At 35.4% G+C, this 24,283-nt stretch overlaps 1 protein-coding gene across 4 annotated transcripts in view; it reads right to left on the bottom strand.

Moving 5' to 3' along the window:
- LOC123788661 (eukaryotic translation initiation factor 1A, X-chromosomal) overlaps positions 1 to 24,053 on the bottom strand; it is a 93,874-nt gene extending 69,821 nt beyond the window's left edge. For 2 of the 4 annotated variants that reach the window (XM_087859334.1, XM_087859333.1), the window contains exons 1-6: positions 23,876 to 24,049; positions 22,036 to 22,119; positions 19,665 to 19,768; positions 18,568 to 18,618; positions 4,271 to 4,352; positions 2,982 to 3,073 (exon numbers count right to left, since the gene is read on the bottom strand). In XM_087859334.1, coding sequence (XP_087715460.1) covers positions 2,982 to 3,073; positions 4,271 to 4,352; positions 18,568 to 18,618; positions 19,665 to 19,768; positions 22,036 to 22,119; positions 23,876 to 23,891 — 429 coding nt within the window. In that variant the 5' untranslated portion in view covers positions 23,892 to 24,049. Of the gene's footprint in view, positions 1 to 24; positions 1,023 to 2,981; positions 3,074 to 4,270; positions 4,353 to 18,567; positions 18,619 to 19,664; positions 19,769 to 22,035; positions 22,120 to 23,875 lie in introns of those variants that run through there. The other 2 variants (XM_087859335.1, XM_087859332.1) reach the window with 2 other exon arrangements.
- Between the last annotated feature and the right edge of the window lie 230 nt (positions 24,054 to 24,283).

The following is a 24,283-nucleotide window of genomic DNA, read 5'->3' as shown; positions in this document are numbered from 1 at the left end:
ATAACACAAAGCAAGGACAAAATATACTCAACAATACATTTTATTATATTTCTCAGTGGTGATTCCTCTCTTCCCTTTTGATAAAACCCAGCTAGGCTAAGGCTTTAAGAAAGGCTTAGTTTAATAGAACTTACTATAATATTAGTTTCATTTATACATTGTACTTTAATTGTTCATAAAGCCCAAAAATATAGATTACAATGCATATGAGCATTGACAATAAATGACATATTTAACACAACCTATTCCATATAATTAAAAATACTGTACTTATTTTGCCATCAAAAGCTGTCTTGAGAAATTTCCTATACACAGTAAGTAAAAATACTATCAACTAATACGTTAATACTTCCAACGTAAAAATAACTGGGTTATCTACCACTGAATTTTTGCAACTACTAATCATACAAATTGAAAATTGCTCTTCAAACCCATGTTCTAAAAACTGCATTTTGGAAATGCTTTATTTCTTTATGATGGTGGCAACATAAAATGATGAAAAGAAATGTTTAAGTTATCAAACTTAGTATAAAAATACATATGGCTACATAAATATGAAAATAGCTCCATTTCTTGACTTGAAGTGTAGACTTCTCTTTCTTAAATTATATCAAAAATCTTAGAAAACACCTAGGTAACTAGAATATACAGAAAAACTGTAAACAAACTAGCTGGAACAAGGCTTTACCAAAACCAATAATGATAAGGCAATTTATTCAAAACACCTATTAACTAGAATAAAGTAGTCACAATGGGAATGACTTGTTTCTATTGTTTAACAGCAGGTACTGTAATCTTTTATTCCTAAAGTCAATTACATCAAAAGAATAAGTGTTAAAATTTCACTTAAAGTAATTGTTTCATCAGTTATAGAGAAATGTAATACTTTAAAACAATGAAAATAAATGAGTGTGTCTTAACAAACTAAATTGATACTAAATGAAGTTTTAGTCTTCTTAAAAGGTGTTGGTCAAAATCAAAATTGTAGAATAATCCTCACAAACTCTGAGTTCAATTTAGATCTGTAAGTGAAAAGAACATGAAATCCATGGAAAAAATAATTCTTATAATACAATAAATAGTCTATTACATAATAAGGACCTCTTTACACTATCTGGGAAATACTTACATTCTTTTGAATGAAATATTCTCTATACTATTTTTCTCAATTCCTGTTTGTTTCCATTAAGCGTTTATGAACCCTTTAAGAATGTTTTATGTTATACAGCTGTTCTTAATAAAGTTTAAAATCACCTTTCTTTTCATGGTAGTGATTACAGGTGTTATACTGTGCAAGTAGGAACAGACATTTGGCAGTATAAATTACCTTAAAAATGGGAAACTGCGGTACTAAACCAAAGTCTCCTCTTCATATTCACATACACACTGTAGTTCAGCTCCTACCTAGCCTTCAATCCCATCTCAGGTGTCAAAATATGCAAATGTCCTTAATGGACAACCAACTGTTATGTTAAATTTTGGCACAGAAAATAATCGTTCTACTGTCAAAAATTAACTTAGTTGTAAGAATCCTCTGGGGCTCAGGGTCCCCAAAGGAGGTACATGAAGAAAATATCAGAACAATGTTTTCTTGCCATCCTTTTTCATTTCCTACTTCTGGGTATGCTTTAAAATATACACAACTTTTATAAAGCAGTTTAAAAATGCATATAAATGGGGCGACTGGGTGGTGCAGTCGTTAAGTGTCTGCTTTGGCTCAGGGTGTAATCCCAGTGTCCCGGGATCAAGCCCCACATCGCGCTTCTCCTCTATGAGCCTGCTGCCTCCTCTCCCACTCCCCTGCTTGTGTTCCCTCTCCCGCTGGCTGTCTCTCTCTAAATAAATAAATAAAATCTTTTAAAAAAAATAAAAAATAAAATCTAAAAATGCATATAAATGAATGGTAAAAAAATCTGGTAAAAATCTACTTTGGAGGCATGTACTCAATATTTCTTTAACTCATTGAGTAATCTAAATGATTTGAAAACACATTAAAGAATAACATGGATCTATAAATGAATAAAAGGACTGATGTTATAGATCAAGTATAGAAAAATGTAAATTGTCTAATCTTGGTGGTACATATTTAAGTGTTCACTTCACTTTAGAAACTCTCAACTTCTCCGAATGTCTGAAAATGCCCTTAATAAAGGTGTTTGTTGGTGATTAAAAGATTTGGAAATCTCTACTCTAGATCAGTGACTACCAATGTGGCATGATTTCACTTGTGCTCAACTTAAATTTCCCACAGACTGGTTTCACTTTTTTGAACAACTTTGCTATTGTGCTGCACAGTATTTGTCAGAAACAAATACTCTACATATTCTTAACGTCTAAGTATCAAATCAAATCCTCATTTGTGGTTTCTGAATTACCTTTTTTTTACAGAGATATTGAAAAACAACAAACAAGAAAGCCTAAGCCTGATAGAAATGTAGGACATACCACCATCCCATTTCACATATACATTCCAAGAAAATCAAGATGGATTTTATTTAAATACAGTAACAACCTAACAGTGAGACATTTATTACTTTTGTACACAGTATACTGCTTTATTATGAAAAAGTATATTGCAATTTCAATCCTTGAGCAAGCTGGTTCAAACAAGATTCTTCTTTTAACCTACTAATATTTCATTAAGAAGAAGGCACATTCTCAAAACTGCTACATTTCTTAATAGCTGTCTCTATAGACACTCACTTAAGCAAGTTTTCATTATGGAGTACCCATTGTTAGAGTGAATAATATTGCTCTTTTCAAAAAGAAATGTTTCAAAGGATTATAAGGTTTCTCAAAGCATAAACCATCTGACTAGCTGGACTCTAAACATTAATGAATACTCAAATTCATGCACTGGTCTTAACATACTTAGCTTAATGTTTAACATTCCTAGATTAAACAAATCTGGGAAAGACCTTGTTTCTCTATAGATAATTTATAAACAAAACAAAATATACAAGGTTTTGTCCACTACTTACATCATCAATGTCTTCATCATCATCTCCAATATCATCAAACTGGATTTCATCATCATCTCCAGGACCAAATGTATCTGTTTCATTGATTTTGGCTAAAGACAAAATAAATATACTCATATGTATAGTCAAGATAATATTAGATAAATTAGACTACAAAAACAAGTCTGGTATAAAATAACTGAACTATACAAAACACTCTTAGAAGTGACATTTCAGTTCAACCAATGTTTCATTACAAGAAAAATGTTACTAACTTCTATATAAAAATGCATCACACAAAGCAAGTTCATAATGAAATACCAAGTTCACTGCTAAGTCATTAAAATGAAGAGTATATATATATATATTTATTATATTTCTATTTTGTTTAAAAATGTAGTGTAAAAAGTGTAGTGTAAATAAAGCAGGCAGGCTCTAATTACACTAACTTAGGTATACATTTCCCAAGTATGCTTCAAACGGTTTAAAAATATGCTAACAACTTATCAGCATACATAGTGTTCTAACAGAACAGCTAGCTTACGAACTATTACACTTACCAAATCAGTCAAAAAGAATTGGTCAAATCATGTTTATCCTCAACCAATAAAAATGAAATATGGAAGTACTGGTCTCTCATATATTTTAACGCTTCCTTAAATGTCAATAATTTCATTAGAAATTTCATGGCTTGTGTAAAAATCTCGTATTTTCATAAGAAAATGTAATGCAGTAAAAAACATATTTAAAAAAGTAGCTGCCAAGTGAATAGTGTGACCTTAGGAAATAGTACATTCCTCCTTTATGTTATGAAGGACTTATGTTAATATCTTCAAGTTTACTACAATGAAAATACAATACTTTTGCCATTAGAAAGAAATGTCTATTAAAATATACACAACTCTACAGGAGACCATTAAGCTAAGAAAAATTGACCATTGTTTTCTATAAAAATCAAATCCAGTATCATAATAGTTCTCCTTGCTTAGCTGAAAACCAACAATTTCTTGAAAATCATTAAAAACACTATACAATACATTCTTTAACACATACTACATAGAAGGGACTATAAGGTGTTAAACTTCCCACCAAAAGAACATTTTTTAGGAACAGAATTCTATTTATTATTAAAGTATCAATAGTATAAGATATCATAAAATATTGACATTTGGTATGACCAGCATACTAAAATCTAATTTTATAAGTACATACACAATATGTAAATGAGACAAAATTCCATCAAAATGGCTTCATCTAAACACCTACAAATAATATCCTAAGACAAGGAAATAAGAAAACTTCAACATTACCATGCTCTGGAAGCTCGCCATATGCCTTCAGACTTCTAGCTTCATCAGCATTGTACTTTAAAATTACATCAGCTTTGTTATCCTTAGAAATAAACAAGTAACTGTCAAACTGATAGGTCAAAATATCAGTTGTCCCACAAATTACTTTCAAATTAACACATTAAGAAAAAGCTCACTTACTGTTCTGTTACAAATTCTCCTGTTTTTCTTCACCTACTCTCTACTTTCTTTAAGAAAAAAATTCTTGGGTTTAAACAAGTAGGAAGTTTACATGCACGACTAAATAATGATTTAGCCTAGAAAAATTACTTATATTATTCACTTTAATAAGAGAAATAAAAGAAAAAACTAAGAAAAAAGTAAAAAACAAAACAGAAAAAGGAAGGTGTAATGGATTCCTTTTAGGTTAAACACTGTCAACTCAAAGCCAAAAATGGTATGATGACATAAGAAAATTAACATACCTTTCTATATTCAGCGGTTCTTAGGATAGTTTACCTATAAGAATCACTTGTAGAGCTTTCAAAAGATACCTATGACTCCTAAAGATTGACAAACCTGAGGTGATATCCAGAATTCTGTATTTAAAAAATTCTTTTGGTTGCTTCTGATGCAAATATCCCCGATAACTGTAGTGCATTTTTTAAATCATACTTCACCATTCTAAACAATCTGAAGCATTTAGAGTTTGGAGGCTTGTAATTAACCTAAAAAAAGCGCCTAAGAAAGGCGATTAAAATGATCACAGTGCTGCAACTGCAGTATGCTATAAACCAACACTTCACAAACTGCAAAGGGCATACAAAACACATAGGAATTTTCTTAAAATTACAATCTGGAGTCAGCAGATAGAAGACTGGGCTAATAATCTGCATTTCTAACACGCTTTGCACATGGTGGTGGTGATACTGTAATATGGACAACTGAATAGCAACATTACAAAATTACTCACAAAAGATTAAGATCAGAATAGCCAGCTACCCCAGACCTTGGCTATTACTTTCTTATTAGGATATTAATCCTTTAAGAATTCTGGTTTCATTGTCCATAAAGGAAATTTAGTAACTATTCTTTCACCACTTTTGGAGTTCATATGAAGTTAAAATAAGATAATGGGCATAAAAATGATATATTTTTAACAAGCGATCACAAGTTTTTATTAGACAATATTAAAAAAAGAATCAATGCATGATCAGATTCAGTCTATAAAAGTTGATACAAAAAATGAATTCAGTAAGTATCAGGATACAAAATCAAAATATGAAAATCTGTGTCTCTACAAACTAGCAATAAACTATCTGAAAAAGTATACAGGAAAACAATCCCATTTACAATAGCATCAAAACCAAAATACTTAAGATTATTTTTTTTTAAAGATTTTATTTGTAAACTACTCTCAACACCCAACATCAGGCTTGAGCTCACAATGCTGACATCAAGAGTCAGACACTCTACCAATCGAGCCACTCAAGTCACTCCTAAGAATACAGTTAGCCAAGGGTTCAATATCTGCAAATTAATCAATGTGATACACCACATTAATAAAAGAAAGGATAAGAGCCATACTATCATTTCAATAGATGCAGAAAAAGCATATGGCAAAGTACAGCATCCATTTTTGATAAAAACCCTCAAAAAAACAGATTTGGAGAGAACATACATCAGCATCATAAAAGCCACCTATGAAAGACCCACAGCCAATATCTTTTTCAATGGGGAAAAAACTGAGAGCTTTTCCCCTACAACCAGGAAGAAGACAAGGATGTCCACTCTCACCATTCCTATTTAACACAACAGTGGAAGTCCTAGCCTCAGCAATCAGACAACAAAAAGAAATAAAAGGCAACCAAATGAGCAAGGAAGAAGTCAAACTTTCACTATCTGCAGATGACATGGTACTCTATGTACAAAACCCAAAAGCCACTACCAAAAACCTGCCAGAACTGAGTCTCAAATTCAGTGAAGTCAGAGAATACAAAATCAATACAGAGAAGTCTGTTGCATTTCTATACACCAATAGTAAGGCAGCAGAAAGAGAAATCAAGAAATCGATCCTATTTATAATTGCACCAATACTCAAGATACCTAGGAATAAACCTAATAAAAAAGGTAAAAAATATGTACTCTGAAAACTATAAAACACTGATCAAAGGAAATGAAGAGGACACAAAGAAATGGAAAGGCATTCCATGATCATGGAATGTAAGAACAAATATGGGCCAAATATCTTTATCCTACCAAAAAACATCTACACATATAATGCAATCCACATCAAAATACGAACAGCATTTTTCACCGAACTAGAACAAATGATCCTAAAATCTATGTGGAACCACAAAAAACTCCAAATACCAAAGCCACCTTGAAACAGAAGAGCAAAACCAAAGCTGGGGGCATCACAAATAGCACCAGACTTCAAGCTCTATTACAAAGCTGTAGTCATCAAGACAGTATGGTACTAGCACAAAAACAGACAGATCAATGGACGAGAAGAGAGAACCCAGAAAAAGACCCTCAACTCTATGGTCAGCTAATCATCGACAAAGGAGGAAAGACGATCCAATAGAAAAAAAGACAGTCTCTTCAACAAATGGTGTTAGGAAAACTGGACAGCCACATGCAGAAGAATGAAACTTGACCCTTCTCTTACACCATACACAAAGATACATTCAAAATGGATAAAAGACTTAACTATGAGACCTGAAACCATAAAAATCCTTAAAAAAAAGCATAGGCAGTAACTTTTTTGATATGAGCCACAGCAACTTCTTACTAGCTATGTCTCTTGATTCAAGGGAAACAAAAAGCAAAAATAAACTATCAGGACTACATGAAAATAGAAAGCTTCTGAAGATCAAAGGAAACAATCAACAAAACCAAAAGGCAACGTTTGTAGTGGGAGAAAATATCTATAAAGGACATTTCTGATAAAGGGTTAGTACCCAAAATACATAAAGAACTTACAAATTATAAAACATGCAAAAACAATCCATTTAAAAAATGGGCAGAAGATGGAGTGCCTTGGTGGCTCAGTTGATTAAGCATTTGACATCGGCTCAGGTCCATGATCTCAGGGTCATGGGACTGAGCCTGGTGTGGGGTTCCCAGCTCAGCACGGAGTCTGCTTCTCCCTCTCCCATTCCCCCTGCTTGTGCTCCCTGTCAAATAAATAAAAATAATAATAAAAAAAATGGGCACAAGATACAAATAGTTATTTCTCCACAGAAGATATGCAGATGACTAACACACACATGCAAAGATGCTCAACATCATTCAACATCAGGGAGGTGTAATCAAAACTCCACTGAAATAAATTAACAAAACAGGAAACAACAGATGTTGGTGAGGATGCAGAGAAAGGGAAAACCTCCTGCACTGCTGGTGGGAATGCAAACTGGTGCAGCCACCTTGGAAAACAGTATGGAGGTTCCTCAAAAAGTGAAAAATAGAGCTACCCTACAGCCCAGCAATTGCACCAGTATTTTACCCAAAAATACGAATTCAAGGGGATACATGTACCCCAAAGTTTAAAGCAGCATTATCTAAAATAGCCAAACTATGGAAAGAGCCCAAGTGTGTACCAACTGATGAATGGATAAAGAAGATGTGGTATATACACACAATGGAATATTATTTAGCCATCAAAAAGAATGAAATCTTGCCATTTGCAACAATGTGGATGGAACTAGAGGGTATTATGCTAAGTGAAATAAGTCTATCACAAAAGACAAATACCATATGATTTCACTAATAAGTGGAATTTAAAAAACTAAATGAATGAGCAAAGGGAAACAAAAGAGAGAGAGACAAAGAAAGGGACCCATAATTAGAGAACAAACTGATGGTTACCAAGAGGATACAGGTGGAGGGATGGGTTAAGTAGGTGATAGTGATTAGAAGTGCACTTGTGATGAGTACGGTGTGATATATGGAAATGCTGAATCACTACATTGTATACGCGAAACTAATATTATACTGTACTAAATTAACTGGAATTTAAATAAAATTAAAAATATTCAAAAAAAATTTTTAAAAAGAGCAAATTTAAAGCAATGATGTACAAGAGCATACACTGGAAACTATAAGGTATTAATTAAGAAAAACTGAAGACACAAATAAATGGAAATATATCACATGTTCCTGAACTAGGATATTAATATTGTTTATACTATCGAAAGCAATCTACAGATTCAATGTAATTACTATCAAAATTCTAATGAATTATTTACACAAAGAGAAAAACTCTAAAATTTATATAGAATCACAAAGACTACAAACAGCCAGAGCAATCTCAATAGCAAAGCTAGAGGCATCATACATCCTGATTTCAAACTGTACTACAAAGCTATACTAATAAAGAGTATGGTAAGCATTAAAACAGACGCAGAGATCAACAGAACAGAATTGACAGCCCAGAAATAAGTCTTCACATATCAAGTCAACCAGTATTTGGCAAGAGAACCAAGGACACTCAAATGGGAAAGGATAGGTTCCTTGATAAATGGCATTAGGAGATTCTTACACCGCTAACAAAAAATAACTCAAAATGGATCAAAGAAAAGACTAAAACATGCCTGGAACTGTAAAACTAATGGATGAAAACATAGGGAAAAGCTCCTTGACACTGGCGTCGGCAATTTTTTTTTTTTTAGTGACAGCAAAGACACAAACAACAAAAGTAAAAATAAACTAGTGGGACTACATCAAACTAAAAAGCTTCTGCACTGCAAAGGAAATAGTCAACAAACATGAAGAGGTAATCTACAGAATGAGAGAAAATATATTGCAAACCATTTATCTGATAAGCAGACAAAATAAAGACCTCTCAAGAGCAGAAAAAATGATTAACTTCTACTAGAAAGTAGGCAAAGGACTTGAAGACAGTTTTTCAAAGATATCCAAATGGTAACAAGTAAATAAAAAGGTAGTCAACATCATGAAGATGCAAATCAAAACCACAGTGAAATGTCACCTTGTACTTCTTAAAATCGCTTTCACCAAAAAGATAAGGTAACAGATGCAGGCCAAAAAAGAGAAAAGAAAACCGTTGTGCACTGCTGATGGGAATGTAAATTGGTAGAGCTACCACTGAACACAGTATGAAATTCCTCAAAAAATTTAAAACAGAACTTCCATATGATCCAGCAATCCCACTTCCAGGCATATATATCCAAAAGAAACAATAAATAAAAAGATCTCAAAGAGTTATATGCACCCATGTATACCACAGCCAAGACACAAAGCAATCTAAGTGTCCATCAACAGATGAATGGATAAAGACATCACATACACACGAACAGAAGAAAATTATTTAGCCATGAAAAAGAAGGAAATCTTTGTTATTTCTTACAACACAGATGAACCCTCAGGACATTAGGCTAAGTGAACTACATCAGATAGAGAAATACCGTATGACCTTACTTAAATGTAGAATGCAAAAAAGCAAAAAGCACCGACACATAGCATAAAGTGGTAGTTGCCAGGTGAAATCAGGAGATACTGGTCAAAGGCTACAAACTTCCAGTTACAAAATGACTCAGTTCTGGACATCAAATGTATAGCATGTTAACTAACTGAACTAAATATAGTAACATATTTAAATATTTTTAGAAAACAGAACTTAAATTTTCTAACCACAAAAAAAAAATAATTATATCGCAGAACAGTGATGTTAATGCTAAAGTGGGAATCATTTTGCAATATATAAAAGTATCAAGTTGTCACACTGTATAATATTATATGTCAATTATATTCCAGTAAAGCTTGGGGGAGACAGATACAAAGAACAATGACACTGGCAGGAATGGTGGATTAAGAACTTCCTAAATCTGCTCTTCATAATACCAGGGAATACTAGCAAAAAGTGTCAAAATCCATTTTATCAGAATACAGAAATTATCCAATGCTTGCAATAATCTGAGAGTTAACTGCAAGCAAGTGCAAATGAACTTTAGTTTACCTTGCTCCATTCCCATCCCTTCACCCAAGTTCTCGTAACGATGAAAACCAGTATGTGAGCAGCCCCTGGAAAGGCAGAACCTGTCTGAAGAGCCTTAAAAACAACATTTGTTAGAGAACTAGTAGTTCCCAGAAATTCCCACTTATAGACCTTTTCTTAATTTTATTATCAAGAGCTTAGTCACTATTATTATTTTACTCTGGGGACTTTTACTGAGAAGGAATCAGTGGCAATTTTATAATAGTGCAATGGCTTTAAGTGGTTACAGTAAAGGCAAACAAAACCAAGAGACCAATAAACTTAAGGGGAAAAGCTTTGGAAGGCACGTCTGAAAGAGCTGGCAAGTCCAACATATTCCTGAGAAACCACATCAAGCACATGCCCAGGGCTGTGTACGTGCTTAAGAAAGACCTAGAGAGGTCCCAATCTCCCAGATTTGACTGACCTTGAAATTCTGTACAAGTATCAATATAAAAATTAAGGCAGAGTTGTCAATAGCCTGAATGTTAAATACAGTCTATACACAAAGCCTGGGAAGATTATTGGTTTCAAGTAAATCTCATCCCAAACACAAGCTGTCCACTAAGCTAACAATTCAACAGCCACACATTAGGAAAAAACATGTTCAGGAAAGTCACTAAATGAACAACAGCAAGAACAAACTGCTGGGAGAGGGAATCTGATTTCCAGTCTTGCCACATTGCGTTTGCAATTGCTAGTTTTCAACAAAACAATTATGACATCCACAAAAAAACAAAACGAACCAAAACAAAAAAACAGTAAAGTATGGCCCATGCACAAGAAAAGAAGCATTCAACAAAAACAGTTTTGAGAAAATCCAGAAATTGAACTTGAAGATTTTACCTCAGCTTTTGTAAGTATATTTAAAGAAACTATGTCTAAAAATATTAAAGATATCAGAAGAATGTCTCACTAAACCAAAAAAAGTCAATAGCAATTGATCATTTTTTAACAGAAATTCTAGACATGAAACTAGAAGAACTGCCTTCAGTATGTCTCTTTCCATAATGAACAGACTTATTCAAAAGAGCAACAACAAAATACAAGACTGAAACGTTATAAACAACTGGACCTAAAAGGTATCTACACAAAGTTCGACAAAATAACAGCATAAAAAAATACAGCAAACTTTTGCTCACAATTTGATTGAATATGTGGTTATGAGTTCCAATAGGTAGAAAGCTCATGGATTAGTCAGTTTGTGTAAGATCTGAAGGATGATATTATATAGGGTAAATATTATGAATTTTCTAAGTGCTCATATCAAATTTATAACATATATACACAAATTTGCAATTTAACTACTGAGTTCATGTCTATTCCTTCCACAGTCATATTGTAAACCTTTTGGAGATTAAAGGTTTAACTTATTCAGCTGCTCCCCAAAACAGGATTTCTCAGACATGGATTTCAAGAACTTTAAATTTAAAAACAAAAAACACTAATTGAGGGGGGAGGAGTTAAGATGGCGGAGGAGTAGGGGTCCCCTTTTTCAGCTGGTCCCCTGAGTCTAGCTAGATAGGTACCAGACCATTCTGAACAACCATGGAATCAGCCTGAAACGCAGGAAAATACATCTGGATCTCTACAAATAAACATCTCCAGCACTGAGTATTGAGGTACGAAACGGGGGGCCGTGAAACCACGCACAGATATCGGAAGCTAAATGGAAGGGGGAAGGAGCTGCCGCGTTCAGGCACCGGGAAGCGGTAGCCACCTGCACGGGGGAGCGGGTGGACTTGTGGACCTGCATGCGCGAGAGAGCAGACTGAGACTGTGAGCCAGGGAATGCGCGCGACCAGTCTGAAAACCGGAGCTCCGGAGTGTGTGCAAACCACACTGAAACAGAGCTCCGGAGCGCGCGGGCGTGGCTGGAGGCTGGCGGTGTTAGAAACACAAAGGACAGAGAGGTGCCGGCCCTGGAAGTGAGGGCTGGGACGCCAGCTGTGGAGTGCACATCCCTGGACGCTGTAGGCTGTAGCAGCACCAACAGAAACAGAGTTAAAATGGCCAGAAGAGCTCAATGGAGAGCAGACTGTGATCCCTCTGTTCTGAGACAGAGGCTGGGATTTGGCCACTGCTGCTCTGACTCTCAGAAGAGACACAGCAAACCACCAGAGGAAAATGCCAGAGAACAAAAGCCTGGAAATACCGGCTCACAGTGTGCCCATTCTCATCCTCCCTCGCAGGGGACAGGGAGACTCTACCCAAACAGAGTTGCCTGAGTATCGGTGTGGCAGGGCCCTCCCCCAGAAGGCAGGCTGAAAAATCAAGAAGCCCACATCCCTAAGATCCCTATAAAACAAGGGCGCAAGGCCTGGGTCCTGGTCAATAATTTCGGCTTTGGACAACCCCGCAACCTCTCCTCATCAGAATGACAAGAAGGAGAAATCCCCCCTAACAAAGAAAAGATAGTGAGTCTGTGGACTCTGCCACAGAACTAATGGATATGGATATAACAAATTATCAGAAATGGAATTCAGAGTAACAATGGTCAAGATGATGTGTAGACTTGAAAAAAGTATTAACGAAAATGTTAATGAGAATATAGAATCTCTAAGGGTGGAAATGAGAGTGAATCTGGCAGAAACTAAAAATTCTATGTGCCAAATGCAGTCAAAACTAGAGGCTCTGACGGCCAGGGTGAATGAGGCAGAAGAACGTATCAGCGAATTGGAGGATGAGTTAGTAGAAGAGAAAGCGAAAATAGAAGCTGGACTTAAAAAAATCCACGCCCACGAATGTAGGTTACGGGAGATTACTGAGTCAATGAAACGATCCAATGTCAGAATCATCGGCATCCCCAAGGGGGTGGAAAAAAACAGAGGTCTAAAAGAGATATTTGAACACATTGTAGCTGAAAACTTCCCTGATTTAGCAAAGCAAACAAGCGTTCGTGTTCAAGAGGCAGAGAGGACCCCTCCTAAGCTCAACCACGACAAACCTACACCACATCACGTCATAGTGCATTTCGCAAATATTGGATCCAAGAATACAGTATTGAAAGCGGCCAGGGCAAAGAAGTTTCTCACGTACAAAGGCAAAGGTATCACGATGACGTCAGACCTGTCCACACAGACCTGGAATGAGAGAAAGGGTTGGGGGGGGGGCATTTTCAAAGCTCTTTCAGAGAAAAACATGCAGCCAAGGATCCTTTATCCAGCAAGGCTGTCATTCAGAATTGATGGAGAGATAAAGACCTTCCAGAATCGCCAGTCATTGACCAATTTCGTAACCACGAAATCAGCCCTACAGGAGATATTATGGGGGGTCCTATAAAAGGAAAAAGGCCCCAAGAGGGATACAGAACAGAAAGTTACAAGCTATAGAAACAAAGACTTTACTGGCAACATGACATCATTAAAATCATATCTCTCAATAATCACTCTCAATATAAATGGCCTAAATGCTCCCATAAAGTGCCACAGGGTTGCAGATTGGATAAAAAGACATGATCCATCCATTTACTGTCTACATGAGACTCATTTTGAACCTAAAGATAGATTCAGACTGAAAGTGAAGGGATGGAATACCATCTTTCACGCCAATGGACCTCAAAAGAAAGCTGGGGTAGCAATTCTCATATCAGACAGATTAGATTTTAAACTAAAGAATGTAGTTACAGATACAGAAAGACACTATATTATTCTTAAAGGATGTATCCAACAAGTGGATATGACAATTATAAATATCTAAGCTCCCAACAGGGAAGCAGCAAGATATACAAGCCAACTCTTAACCAGAATAAAGAGACATATAGATAAAAATACGTTAATAGTAGGGGACCTCAACACTCCACTATCAGCAACAGACAGATCACCTAAGCAGAAAATCAACAAAGAAACAAGAGCTTTGAATGCCATACTAGACGAATTGGACCTCATAGATACATACAGAACACTACACCCCAGAACCAAAGAATACTCATTCTATTCTAATGTCCATGGAACATTCTCCAGAATAGACCATCTTCTGGGTCACAAAACAGGTCTCAACCGATACCAAAAGACTGAAATTATCCCATGCATATTCTCAGACCACGATGATTTGAAATTGGAACTCAACCACAAGGAAAAATTTGGAAGAAACTCAAACACTTGGAGACTAAGAACCATCCTGCTCAAATAATTCAATAAACCAGGAAATCAAAAATCAATTTAAACAATTTATGGAGACCAAAGAGAATGAAAACACAATGGTCCAAAACCTATGGGACACTGCAAAGGCAGGCCTAAGGGGAAAATACATAGCCATCCAAGCCTCACTCAAAAGAATAGAAAAATCTAAAATGCAGTTTTTATATTCTTACCTCAAGAAGCTAGATCAGTAACAGAAGGACAGGCCTAATCCACGCACGAGAAAGCAGCTGATCAAGATTAGAGCAGAAATCAATGAATTAGAAACCAGAAGTACAGTAGAGCAGATCAACAGGACTAAAAGCTGGTTCTTGGAGGGGCGCCTGGGTGGCACAGCGGTTAAGCGTCTGCCTTCGGCTCAGGGCGTGATCCTGGCGTTATGGGATTGAGCCCCACGTAAGGCTCCTCCGCTGTGAGCCTGCTTCTTCCTCTCCCATTCCCCCTGCTTGTGTTCCCTCTCTCGCTGGCTGTCTCTATCTCTGTCAAGTAAATAAATAAATAAATCTTTAAAAAAAAAAAAAAAAAGCTGGTTCTTGGAGAAAATCAATAAAATTGACAGACCACTGGCAAGACTTATCCAAAAGAAAAGAGAAAGGAACCAAATTATTAAAATTATGAATGAAAAAGGAGAGGACATGACCAACACCAATGGAATTGGAAGGATTATTATTTTTATGGGAGAATTTAGGCCATTTACATTGAGAGTGATTATTGAGAGATATGAAGATCCAACAGTACATTAAAAGGATTATCCATCATGACCAAGAGGGATTCATCCGTCGGATGCAAGGGTGGTTCAACATTCGCAAATCAATCAGTGTCTTAGATTTTATCCAGAAACAAAAATTCACAAATCATATGATTCAATAGATGCACAAAAAGCATCTGACAAAATACAGCATCCTTTCCTGATTAAAACCCTTCAGAGTGTAGGGATAGAGGGTACATTCCTCAATCTCATAAAAACCATCTATGAAAAGCCTACAGAGAATATCGTTCTCAATGGGGAAAAGCTGGAAGCCTTTCCCTTAAGATCAGGAACACAACAAGGATGCCCACTCTCACCATAATTATTCAACATAGTACTAGAAGTCCTTGCAACAGCAATTAGACAACAAAAAGCGATAAAAAGTATCCAAATCGGCAAAGAAGTCGTCAAACTGTCTCTCTTAGCGAACGACATGATATGGAAAACCCAAAAGTATCCACCCCCAAACTACTAGAAGTTATAGAACTATTGAGTAATGTGGCGGGATACAAAATCAATGTTAAGAAATCAGTTGCATTTTTATACACGAATAATGAGACCGAAGAAAGAGAAATTAGGGAATCCACTCCATTTACAATAGCACCAAAAATCATACAACATCTCGGAGTTAACTTAACTTGAGACATAAAGGATCTATATTCTAGAAACTACAAATCACTCTTGAAAGACATTAAAGAAGACACAAAAAGATGGAAAAACATTCCATGCTCATGGATCGGAAGAATTAACATAGCAAAACGTCCATGCTACCCAAAGCAATCTACACTTTCAATGCCATCCCAATCAAAATACCGATGACATTTTTCAAAGAACTGGAACAAACAGCTCTTAAATTTGATGGAACCAGAAAAGGGCCCGAATTGCCAAGGAATTGTTGAAAAGGAAAAACAAAGCTGGGGGCATCACAATGCTGGATTTCAAGCTATACTACAAAGCTGTGATCACAAAGACAGCATGGTACTGGCACAAAACCAGACACGTAGACCACAGGAACAGAAGAGAGAACCCAGAAATGGACCCTCGGCTCTTTGGGCAACTAATATTTGACAAAGCAGGAAAAAACATCCAGGGGAAAAAAGATAGTCTCTTCAATAAATGGTGCTGGGAAAATTGGACAGCTACATGCAAAAGAATGAAACTTGACCACTCTCTCACACCATAATCAAAGATGAACTCCAAATGGATGAAAGACCTCAATGTGAGACAGGAATCCATCCAAATCCTAGAGGAGAGCATAGGCTGCAACCTCTTTGACATCGGCCACAGCAACTTTTTTCATGACACATCTCCAAAGGCAAGAGAAACAGAAGAAAATATGAACTTGTGGGACTTCGCCAAGGTAAAAAGCTTCTGCACAGCCAAGGATACAGTCAAAAAAACTAAGAGGCAGCCCACGGAATGGGAGAAGATATTTGAAAATGACACTACAGATAAAAGACTGGTATCCGAGATCGACAAATAACTTCTCAAACTCAATATACAAGAAACAAATCATAAAATGGGCAGAAGATATGAACAGACACTTTCCAATGAAGACATACAAATGGTTAACAGACACATGAAAAAAGGTTCAAAATCATTAACCATCAGGGAAATTCAAATCAAAACCACACTGAGATACCACCTTACGCCAGTTAGAACGGCAAAAATTGACAAGGCAAGAAACAAGAATTGCTGGAGAGGATGTGGAGAAAGGGGATCCCTCCTACATTGTTGGTGGGAATGCAAGCTGGTACAGCCACTCTGGAAAACAGTGTGGAGGTCCCCTAAAAAGTTAAAAATTGAGCTACCCTATGATCCAGCAATTGCACACTGGGTATTTACCCCAAAGATACAGACATAGTGAAGAGAAGGGCCATATGCACCCCAATGTTCATAGCAGCAATGTCCACAATAGCTAAATCGTGGAAGAATCGAGATGCCCTTCAACAGGTGACTGGATTAAGAAGTTGTGGTCCATATATACCATGGAATGTTACTCAGCTATCAAAAAGAACGATTTCTCAACATTTGCTGCAACATGGACGGCACTGGATGAGATAATGCTAAGTGAAATAAGTCAAGCAGAGAAGGACAATTATCATATGGTTTCTCTCATCTATGGAACATAAGAACTAGCAAGATCGGCAGGAGAAGAAAGGGATAAAGAAAGGGGGGTAGGGGCGCCTGGGTGGCTCAGTTGTTAAACGTCTGCCTTTGACTCAGGGCGTGATCCCAGCATTCTGGGATCGAGCACCACATTAGGCTCCTCTGCTGGGAGCCTGCTTCTTCCTCTCCCACTCCCCCTGCTTGTGTTCTCGGTCTCACTGGCTGTCTCTCTCTTTGTAAAATAAATAAATAAAATCTTTAAAAAAAGAGGGGGGAATCAGAAGGGGGAATGAAGTATGAGAGCTATGGACTCTGAGAAACAAACTGAGGGCTCCGGCGGGGGGAATGGGATAGGCTGGTGATGGGTAGTAAGGAGGGCACATATTGCATGGTGCATTGGGTGTTATACACAACTAATGAATCATCGAACTTTACATCATAAACCAGGGATGTACTGTATGGTGACTAACATAATATAATAAAAAAAATTATTATAAAAAAATTTCTAATTGATGATGAGATCCTACCATGACATTATTAAATTTTTGTTACGACAAGAACCCTAATAAAAATCACCATCATATAGACTATCACTTCATTTCAGAAAAAGTAACTTAAAAAATATTTTTAAAAAAGAAAACACAATTTAGCTTCATGAGAAAAACCATATAACCACATATCTTCTCATTGCACCACGGAACAGTGAAGATATTAGTCCACATCAATATTGTACAGACTGAGGGGACCCTGGCTGGCTCAGTCAGTTAAGTGTCTGCTTCGGCTCAGATCATGATCCCAAGGTCCTGGGATTGAACCCTGCTCAGTAGGGAGGCTGCTTCTCTCTCTCCCTGCTTGTGCTCTCTCTTGCTATCTCGCTCTATAAATAAATAAAGAAAACTTAAAAAAAAAATATTTCACAGACAGGCATTTTTGGGAACCATAATCCCTGGAATACCCAGCATAATGCCTAAAATTTAACTGGCCTTTAAACGAATATGAACAGACTAATCTTTGGTATCTATCCAAACTTTGTAAGAGAGTATGTACTGCATACTATAGTTAAAGAAAAATTATACATAAAGAACAATATTGAATCAGCCAGTCTTCTCATAACATACATGTATCATTAATCTCTGTGGGAATTATTCTGAATTAGGAAAGTACTACAGTCTTGAACACCACTGGCCCTTAATATATTTTGAAAATAGAATGGTGAGGATTCATAAATGCCTAGAACTAATCAAACATATCCATATTGTCTCTTCTAAGCATTAATGACTTATTAAACACAAGGACACAATATAACTTTAAGTGTATTTGTTACCTGATAGTCTCGAAGACCAACCAATATAATGTCTGAGGTATTTATCCAAACCTATAAAAGAAAATTTACTGCATACCACATTTAATCAAAAACAAGTAAGAAAAAAGAATGTTAAACCATTCTCCCAACAAAAAAAAATTCACCCAGTGTGGAAAAAAGTTCCTATAAAGAATTAAGGAAAAACAGCAGCATATATATACCACACTTCATGTGTGTATTTATACATAAACATGTATATAGAAGCAAAATTCGTCTAGTTTATGTAGTTTTAGCATACCAGGAAAAAAACTGTACTATACACTTGAGTTAGTTTCAAATTTTCTAATTTAGGATGTTAAAATATTAATAATTTTAAGTAGTTTAAAAATCACAAAAGAAGCATCATTTGTGACATGGACATCAGAGGTTTTTAATCACAATCCACTCAAATGATAATCAATTATTCAAAATATATGAAAATCAGCCACCAACATTAACAGCCACTCTGTTACGAGTCTACAAATATATAGGCTCTAAACCCATCATTTATTTAGAAAACAACATGTTAACAGAACAAAATTTTAATTATAAAATCAGAGATGAAGGAACTTTTAACCAACATGAGTAATAAATCTGTCTGAGCTACTATGACAACGAGTTAAATACTATTACTTAACATAATCCAATTTAATTTTTTCCTAAAACATTTTTCCCAAACCAAAATCTAGTCAAGGAACATGCACTATAATTAGCAGTCTCTTTAGTCTTCTTTGATGTTAATTCTTAGCTTTTTTCTTTCTTTTCTGACAAATTTTTAAAAGTGTTTTGTAGATTGGATTTGTCTGACTGTTTCCTCAATATTATAATCAGAGTAAACATTTGTGGCAGAACTACAATATTGATGAAACTGGTAAATCTTTGTAAAACACAAACTTCTATTATATAAGTTATCATCAAAGATTTTATTTTTCTTAATTACAACGTCCTCTAAAAAACTACTCTTTGAAATCTTCGGGAACTTACAAAAATAAGTTGCTTGGCCTATATACAGCTAAAGCAGAGCCATTTTTTTAAAAAAGCAAATTTTGTATTAAACTGAAACAAATCTCCATACCTACCTTTTTTCTCAATTTTCCTCTGATATGACATAATCTCTTTACACCATCAAAACACATAGCTTCTAATCTTCCATTTCCCAACATTTTAATTACCTGAGCATACTCTGAGGGGTTGAGGGGGAAGAATATAGAATACTGTTCAATATTTGTTAAAAGGTCGTAATTGAAATTAGCATACAATTAACAGCCTCATTTTTAATGGTAAACATAGATCAAACCATAATTTTTTTTAAAAAGGGATAAGCCTTCATCAACAAAAAAGCTTAAATATTCTACCGAGAAAGGGTTCTTCCAAGGTGATATATATACATATATATCTCTCTAATATAGTTAACATATATTACTCTAAAATAGGTGATATATTCTAATTATACTCAAGCAAACCACAGAACTCCCTGTTGAACAATTTCTACAGCCTCTTCCAGCTACACTTACATACTTTACCACCTTATTTTTAGAGTAAGTAAAAGCCGACAGAAGAATTTGTCTACGATTACAAATGCCATTTCCATGACATGCTATCTCTGTTAATACAAACATTTTAATTTTAAGTAAATCAGTTCACTTTTATCTTCATGACTGAGTGCTCTACTTTAGATATCAAATTTGCTCACTCTAAAATGTAAACTGTAATCCTGGCTTATCAATTTCTCACATTTGGCTAGAAGTCAAATCTTGACTCTTCTTTCCTCCAGAAACTTTAGTAGTAAAAAACCCGTAAGTTAATTAATAATAAGCTTTTATTTACTTTAGAATAACTTGGTGATTATCCTAAAGTTATTTAATAAGAATAATGTTCCAAGATAAAATGCCAAATGTTTAAAATATTTCCAAAAGCAATATTCTTTAGGAAGCCACCTTATTCTATTGCCACTAGAAAATACTGGTAAGATAAGAGCATTAGTCACATGAAGCAGTGTCTTCTAGACTTAAACACCAAAGGCAGAAGTGCAAGTGAGGAGAAGGAAACATAATTACTACAAAACCCACTCACTACTAAAGTTTATATTAAGAACTAACCCCAAGGAGAGCCTGCACTAATTTATAATTACACTGACAGATAAATTAGAATACACTGTTAGGGATTACATGATGAGCTTCCACTTCTTCAACGTGGGAAAAATAAAACAACAAAGAAGAAAACATGAAAAAAATTAGAAAATTGGCCTGAAAACAAACTTCTAATGGAAGTGAGAAATACAAAGGTTAAATAACTGTCTTTTCACAGACAACACATTTTATATATACAATAAAAATGCCAACTTTCTAGTGGCTTGCATGCATACCATGACTACAAGGTTTTGTTATAAGGTGCTGGAAATTACTGACAACTGAAGAAATGTGAATATATATTATAACAGTAAATCAGAACCATCCAATAGAACTTTTCTCTGTTGATGGTAACATATAAATGAACTGAATAATACGGTAATTCAAAATTTGAATTTCACTTCATTTAAATAGCCATATACAGTCAGTGGCTAATATAGTAGATACCACTACACAATACTATGTAACACAATTTTGTTTTGTTTTGTTTCTGTTGATTATAATCCCTGTTGTACTCTTCATCTTCATGACTTATTTTAAAGGTGCAAGTTTGTTTTATAATTATAACAGCGTGTTAAAGTTAAATTTCTTGTAATAATTCTGTAATTATGAAAGAAAAAGCCCTTGTCTTACGAGATAATGTTGAGGTGTTACAGGGCTGAAGTCTCTAACTATGGAATAAGGTGTCTGTAAGAAAGTTTAAAAATTTAGGGAAAAAAATGTAAACACCTATTGAAAGTATAAAAAGAAAATGTTAAAAACTAAAGAACGTAGGTAAAGAGATGAGAGTCTGTTATACCCATATACGATTTTTCTGAAGAGTTTAAATTTGTTTTTAACATGGAAAAAATAACTTCCAGTCTTTTTTTAAAAACTCATTTTCTGTATCTTTGGCCTTCCTTAATCCAATAGGGTTAATCAATAATTCATTTTTATTACATTTTATGATTATGTGTTAGCATCACTGGAGAATGGAGGGCCCAAAGTCAGGATATACTCCTCAAAAATATCAGAGTATGATATTTTTAATGATGCCATTCTGGGCTTAATTTGCTCTAAATCATATAATTCTTTCAGTTATAACCTGTTCTTTACAAAACAATGAGAACTGTATTTACAAAAATGCCAGCAATTAATCCTCTTTCGTTATTTATAGTAGTATAAACTCGTTATTTAGTAGACAAATTCTGGGGAATTGGGTTAGGGGATTATAAATGAGGAACAGCAAAATGCTCAGGATTATGCATAAGATTCTTTTTCAGGTTAAACGCTGAAATTCACATTAATTAGAAAAAGATGTTAGTAAGTTAAAAAATTTTACCTTGTCCATCCTCTTTGAACACCAATTCTCTTTTTTCAGATTCATTTTCATTCTTACCCCTGCGCCGGTTTTTACCTCCTTTACCTGGTTGATTTAAAAGTAAATAAAAAAATTAAGTGTAATAGTCTGTACTTTATATAGTAAATTATGAAACAAGCTAAAATAAGGCTTACAAAATTTTTAAAATCACTTAGAGAAAAATATTATCATTTAAATAGTACTACAACACTAACAGAATTCTAAGATTTTTAAAAATTTATATAATTTGGTTACCTAACTGGTTACACGTATAATTTTTCAATGGTTCCTCTCTAGTTGTGTACTAGGTTAACATATAATAAAACTGCACCCTTCCTGGACATTTGTTTTTGAATTTTTCTGACATAAAAGTACACAGAAGAAAAATTTCATTAGTTGAGCTATTAGTATTTTATTGTCTTTGCTTTCCAAATAAAAATAGGATTCCAAACATTCTTTTCTATAACCTATTTTAATTACAGTCAATAAATAATCCCTTTCATATCAATAGAGACTTAGAGAACATTTTCATGTGTGGTTAATTCCTTATTTTGATAACCTGTGTTTCAATTATTAAATTATGTTATATTGAAGATTATTCTACAAATTCCACAGTATAAATGTATTTCCTTAGACTATTATGAACTGTACTAACCGCTATTTGCATTAGTGAAACAGGAGTATTATGTAGTTCCTTGCAATAACCATACCATGTTAAAAATTTAAAACCACAGTTAACTTCCATTTTTCAATTTTTGCTTTAACTAAAGTTGAATATTTGAATATAGTATTAACTTTCTTTCTTTCAGGCTTTTTATTAAATAATGAAGGTGTACTTTATGGGGTTTTATTTCCATTTCTGAATGTAAACCACAAGAGCAGTCGTTTTCAAAGGTTGGAGAAAGGCTGTAAGCAGTAGTAATAAGGCACCGACGGGAATAATGTTAAACAAAAGTTCACTTTCGAAATAGAATTTAAAAATGTCTGTCTGAGCACTGTGCAAATATCAATCTTCTTCAATGTACTCTTGCCCTGTTAGGGCAGTTTGCCACTGTTGTGTTATAGTAAAAGGTAGGTGAGCCTGAAAAATTTTTAATCCATTTGGTTTCACTACGTTATGCATTGTTATACGGCATCAAAAGTAATTTCCCAGATAAAGAAAGATGTTGAATACCTCAAACGTGGTTTATGTAGGTTAGTACTCCCACTTGGAGTTCAAAGTACACTTATTAAATCTGATCATTTGTGAAGTGTATGTAGGAGAATAGGGCAGATAGAAACCTTTACTTTCAGTACACGTTATAGGAAACGAAGCCTGAAAACTTTGGTAAATATGTAAAATGCCTTCTGGAAAAGATTTTTAAAATGTGAAGGGCCAGAGGAAAAGTCAACCACCACATATGAAGCTATATGGGAATTAGGGTTTCACCTACAGTTTACAAGAAAAGATAGTACGTTCAACAATACTGAAGTGTCCTTAAAGAAACACCACATCTGGTAGTCGTAAAAGCAGGAAACACAACTGTTCTTGAACAGTGCCAGGATGGACAAAAATGCTACACTTGGGAAACCCTGGCCACCTCGGCGAGGTCTTCCCCACAGGTCCATAAAGCGTCGCGGTCAGTCTGACGCCAATCGGGAGCAAAGCCTACATTCTCCCGCAGGAGGCCCTACAAAAATGGCGTCGGCTCCATTGCAATGTGACCAAACTGGGAGGGAAGTAACGTCTCAGCTCCTACCCTGAGCGAGGTCTACTGGAAAGGAAGAATGGTCACTGGGCCTGGTCTCAGGTCTGCGCCGAGAGCAGTGGGCCGCACGTTACCTTTATTCTTTGGCATGGTGGTAACTGATACGTCCCGGCGCTTGCGACTTCTTTCCTGGGGAGGCGGCGCAACAGCTATTTCTCCAAGGGATGTAACGGAGGAAGTAATCGCAGCCTGAGCGTGACTGACAATAATTTGCGCCGAGCTCCACAAAGTCGCCCAGGAAGTGCGATTGCACGCAAAGCAAACGGCGTTGGGGCCGCTTGCGTCACTTTTCCGTGCCTCCAGCACCGGAATAGATTTACACCCCTGTCCTATTGCTTCTACTGCGCATGTGTAGCTACTGACTGATGGTTCTTGGAAGAAAAGAGAAGGACTCTGAAATAGCAAATCAAGAGGTGAAAGTCCTTTGAAGGCAAGTACACTTGAGCTGAAAAGAAACGGAATCAAGGATGGAGTATGCCGAA

This window comes from Ursus americanus, chromosome 37 (genome assembly GCF_024610735.1).
Source record: "Ursus americanus isolate L20-20 chromosome 37, mUrsAme1.1.p, whole genome shotgun sequence".
Lineage (NCBI taxonomy): Eukaryota > Metazoa > Chordata > Mammalia > Carnivora > Ursidae > Ursus > Ursus americanus.
This window is presented reverse-complemented; position numbering and strand designations above follow the sequence as displayed.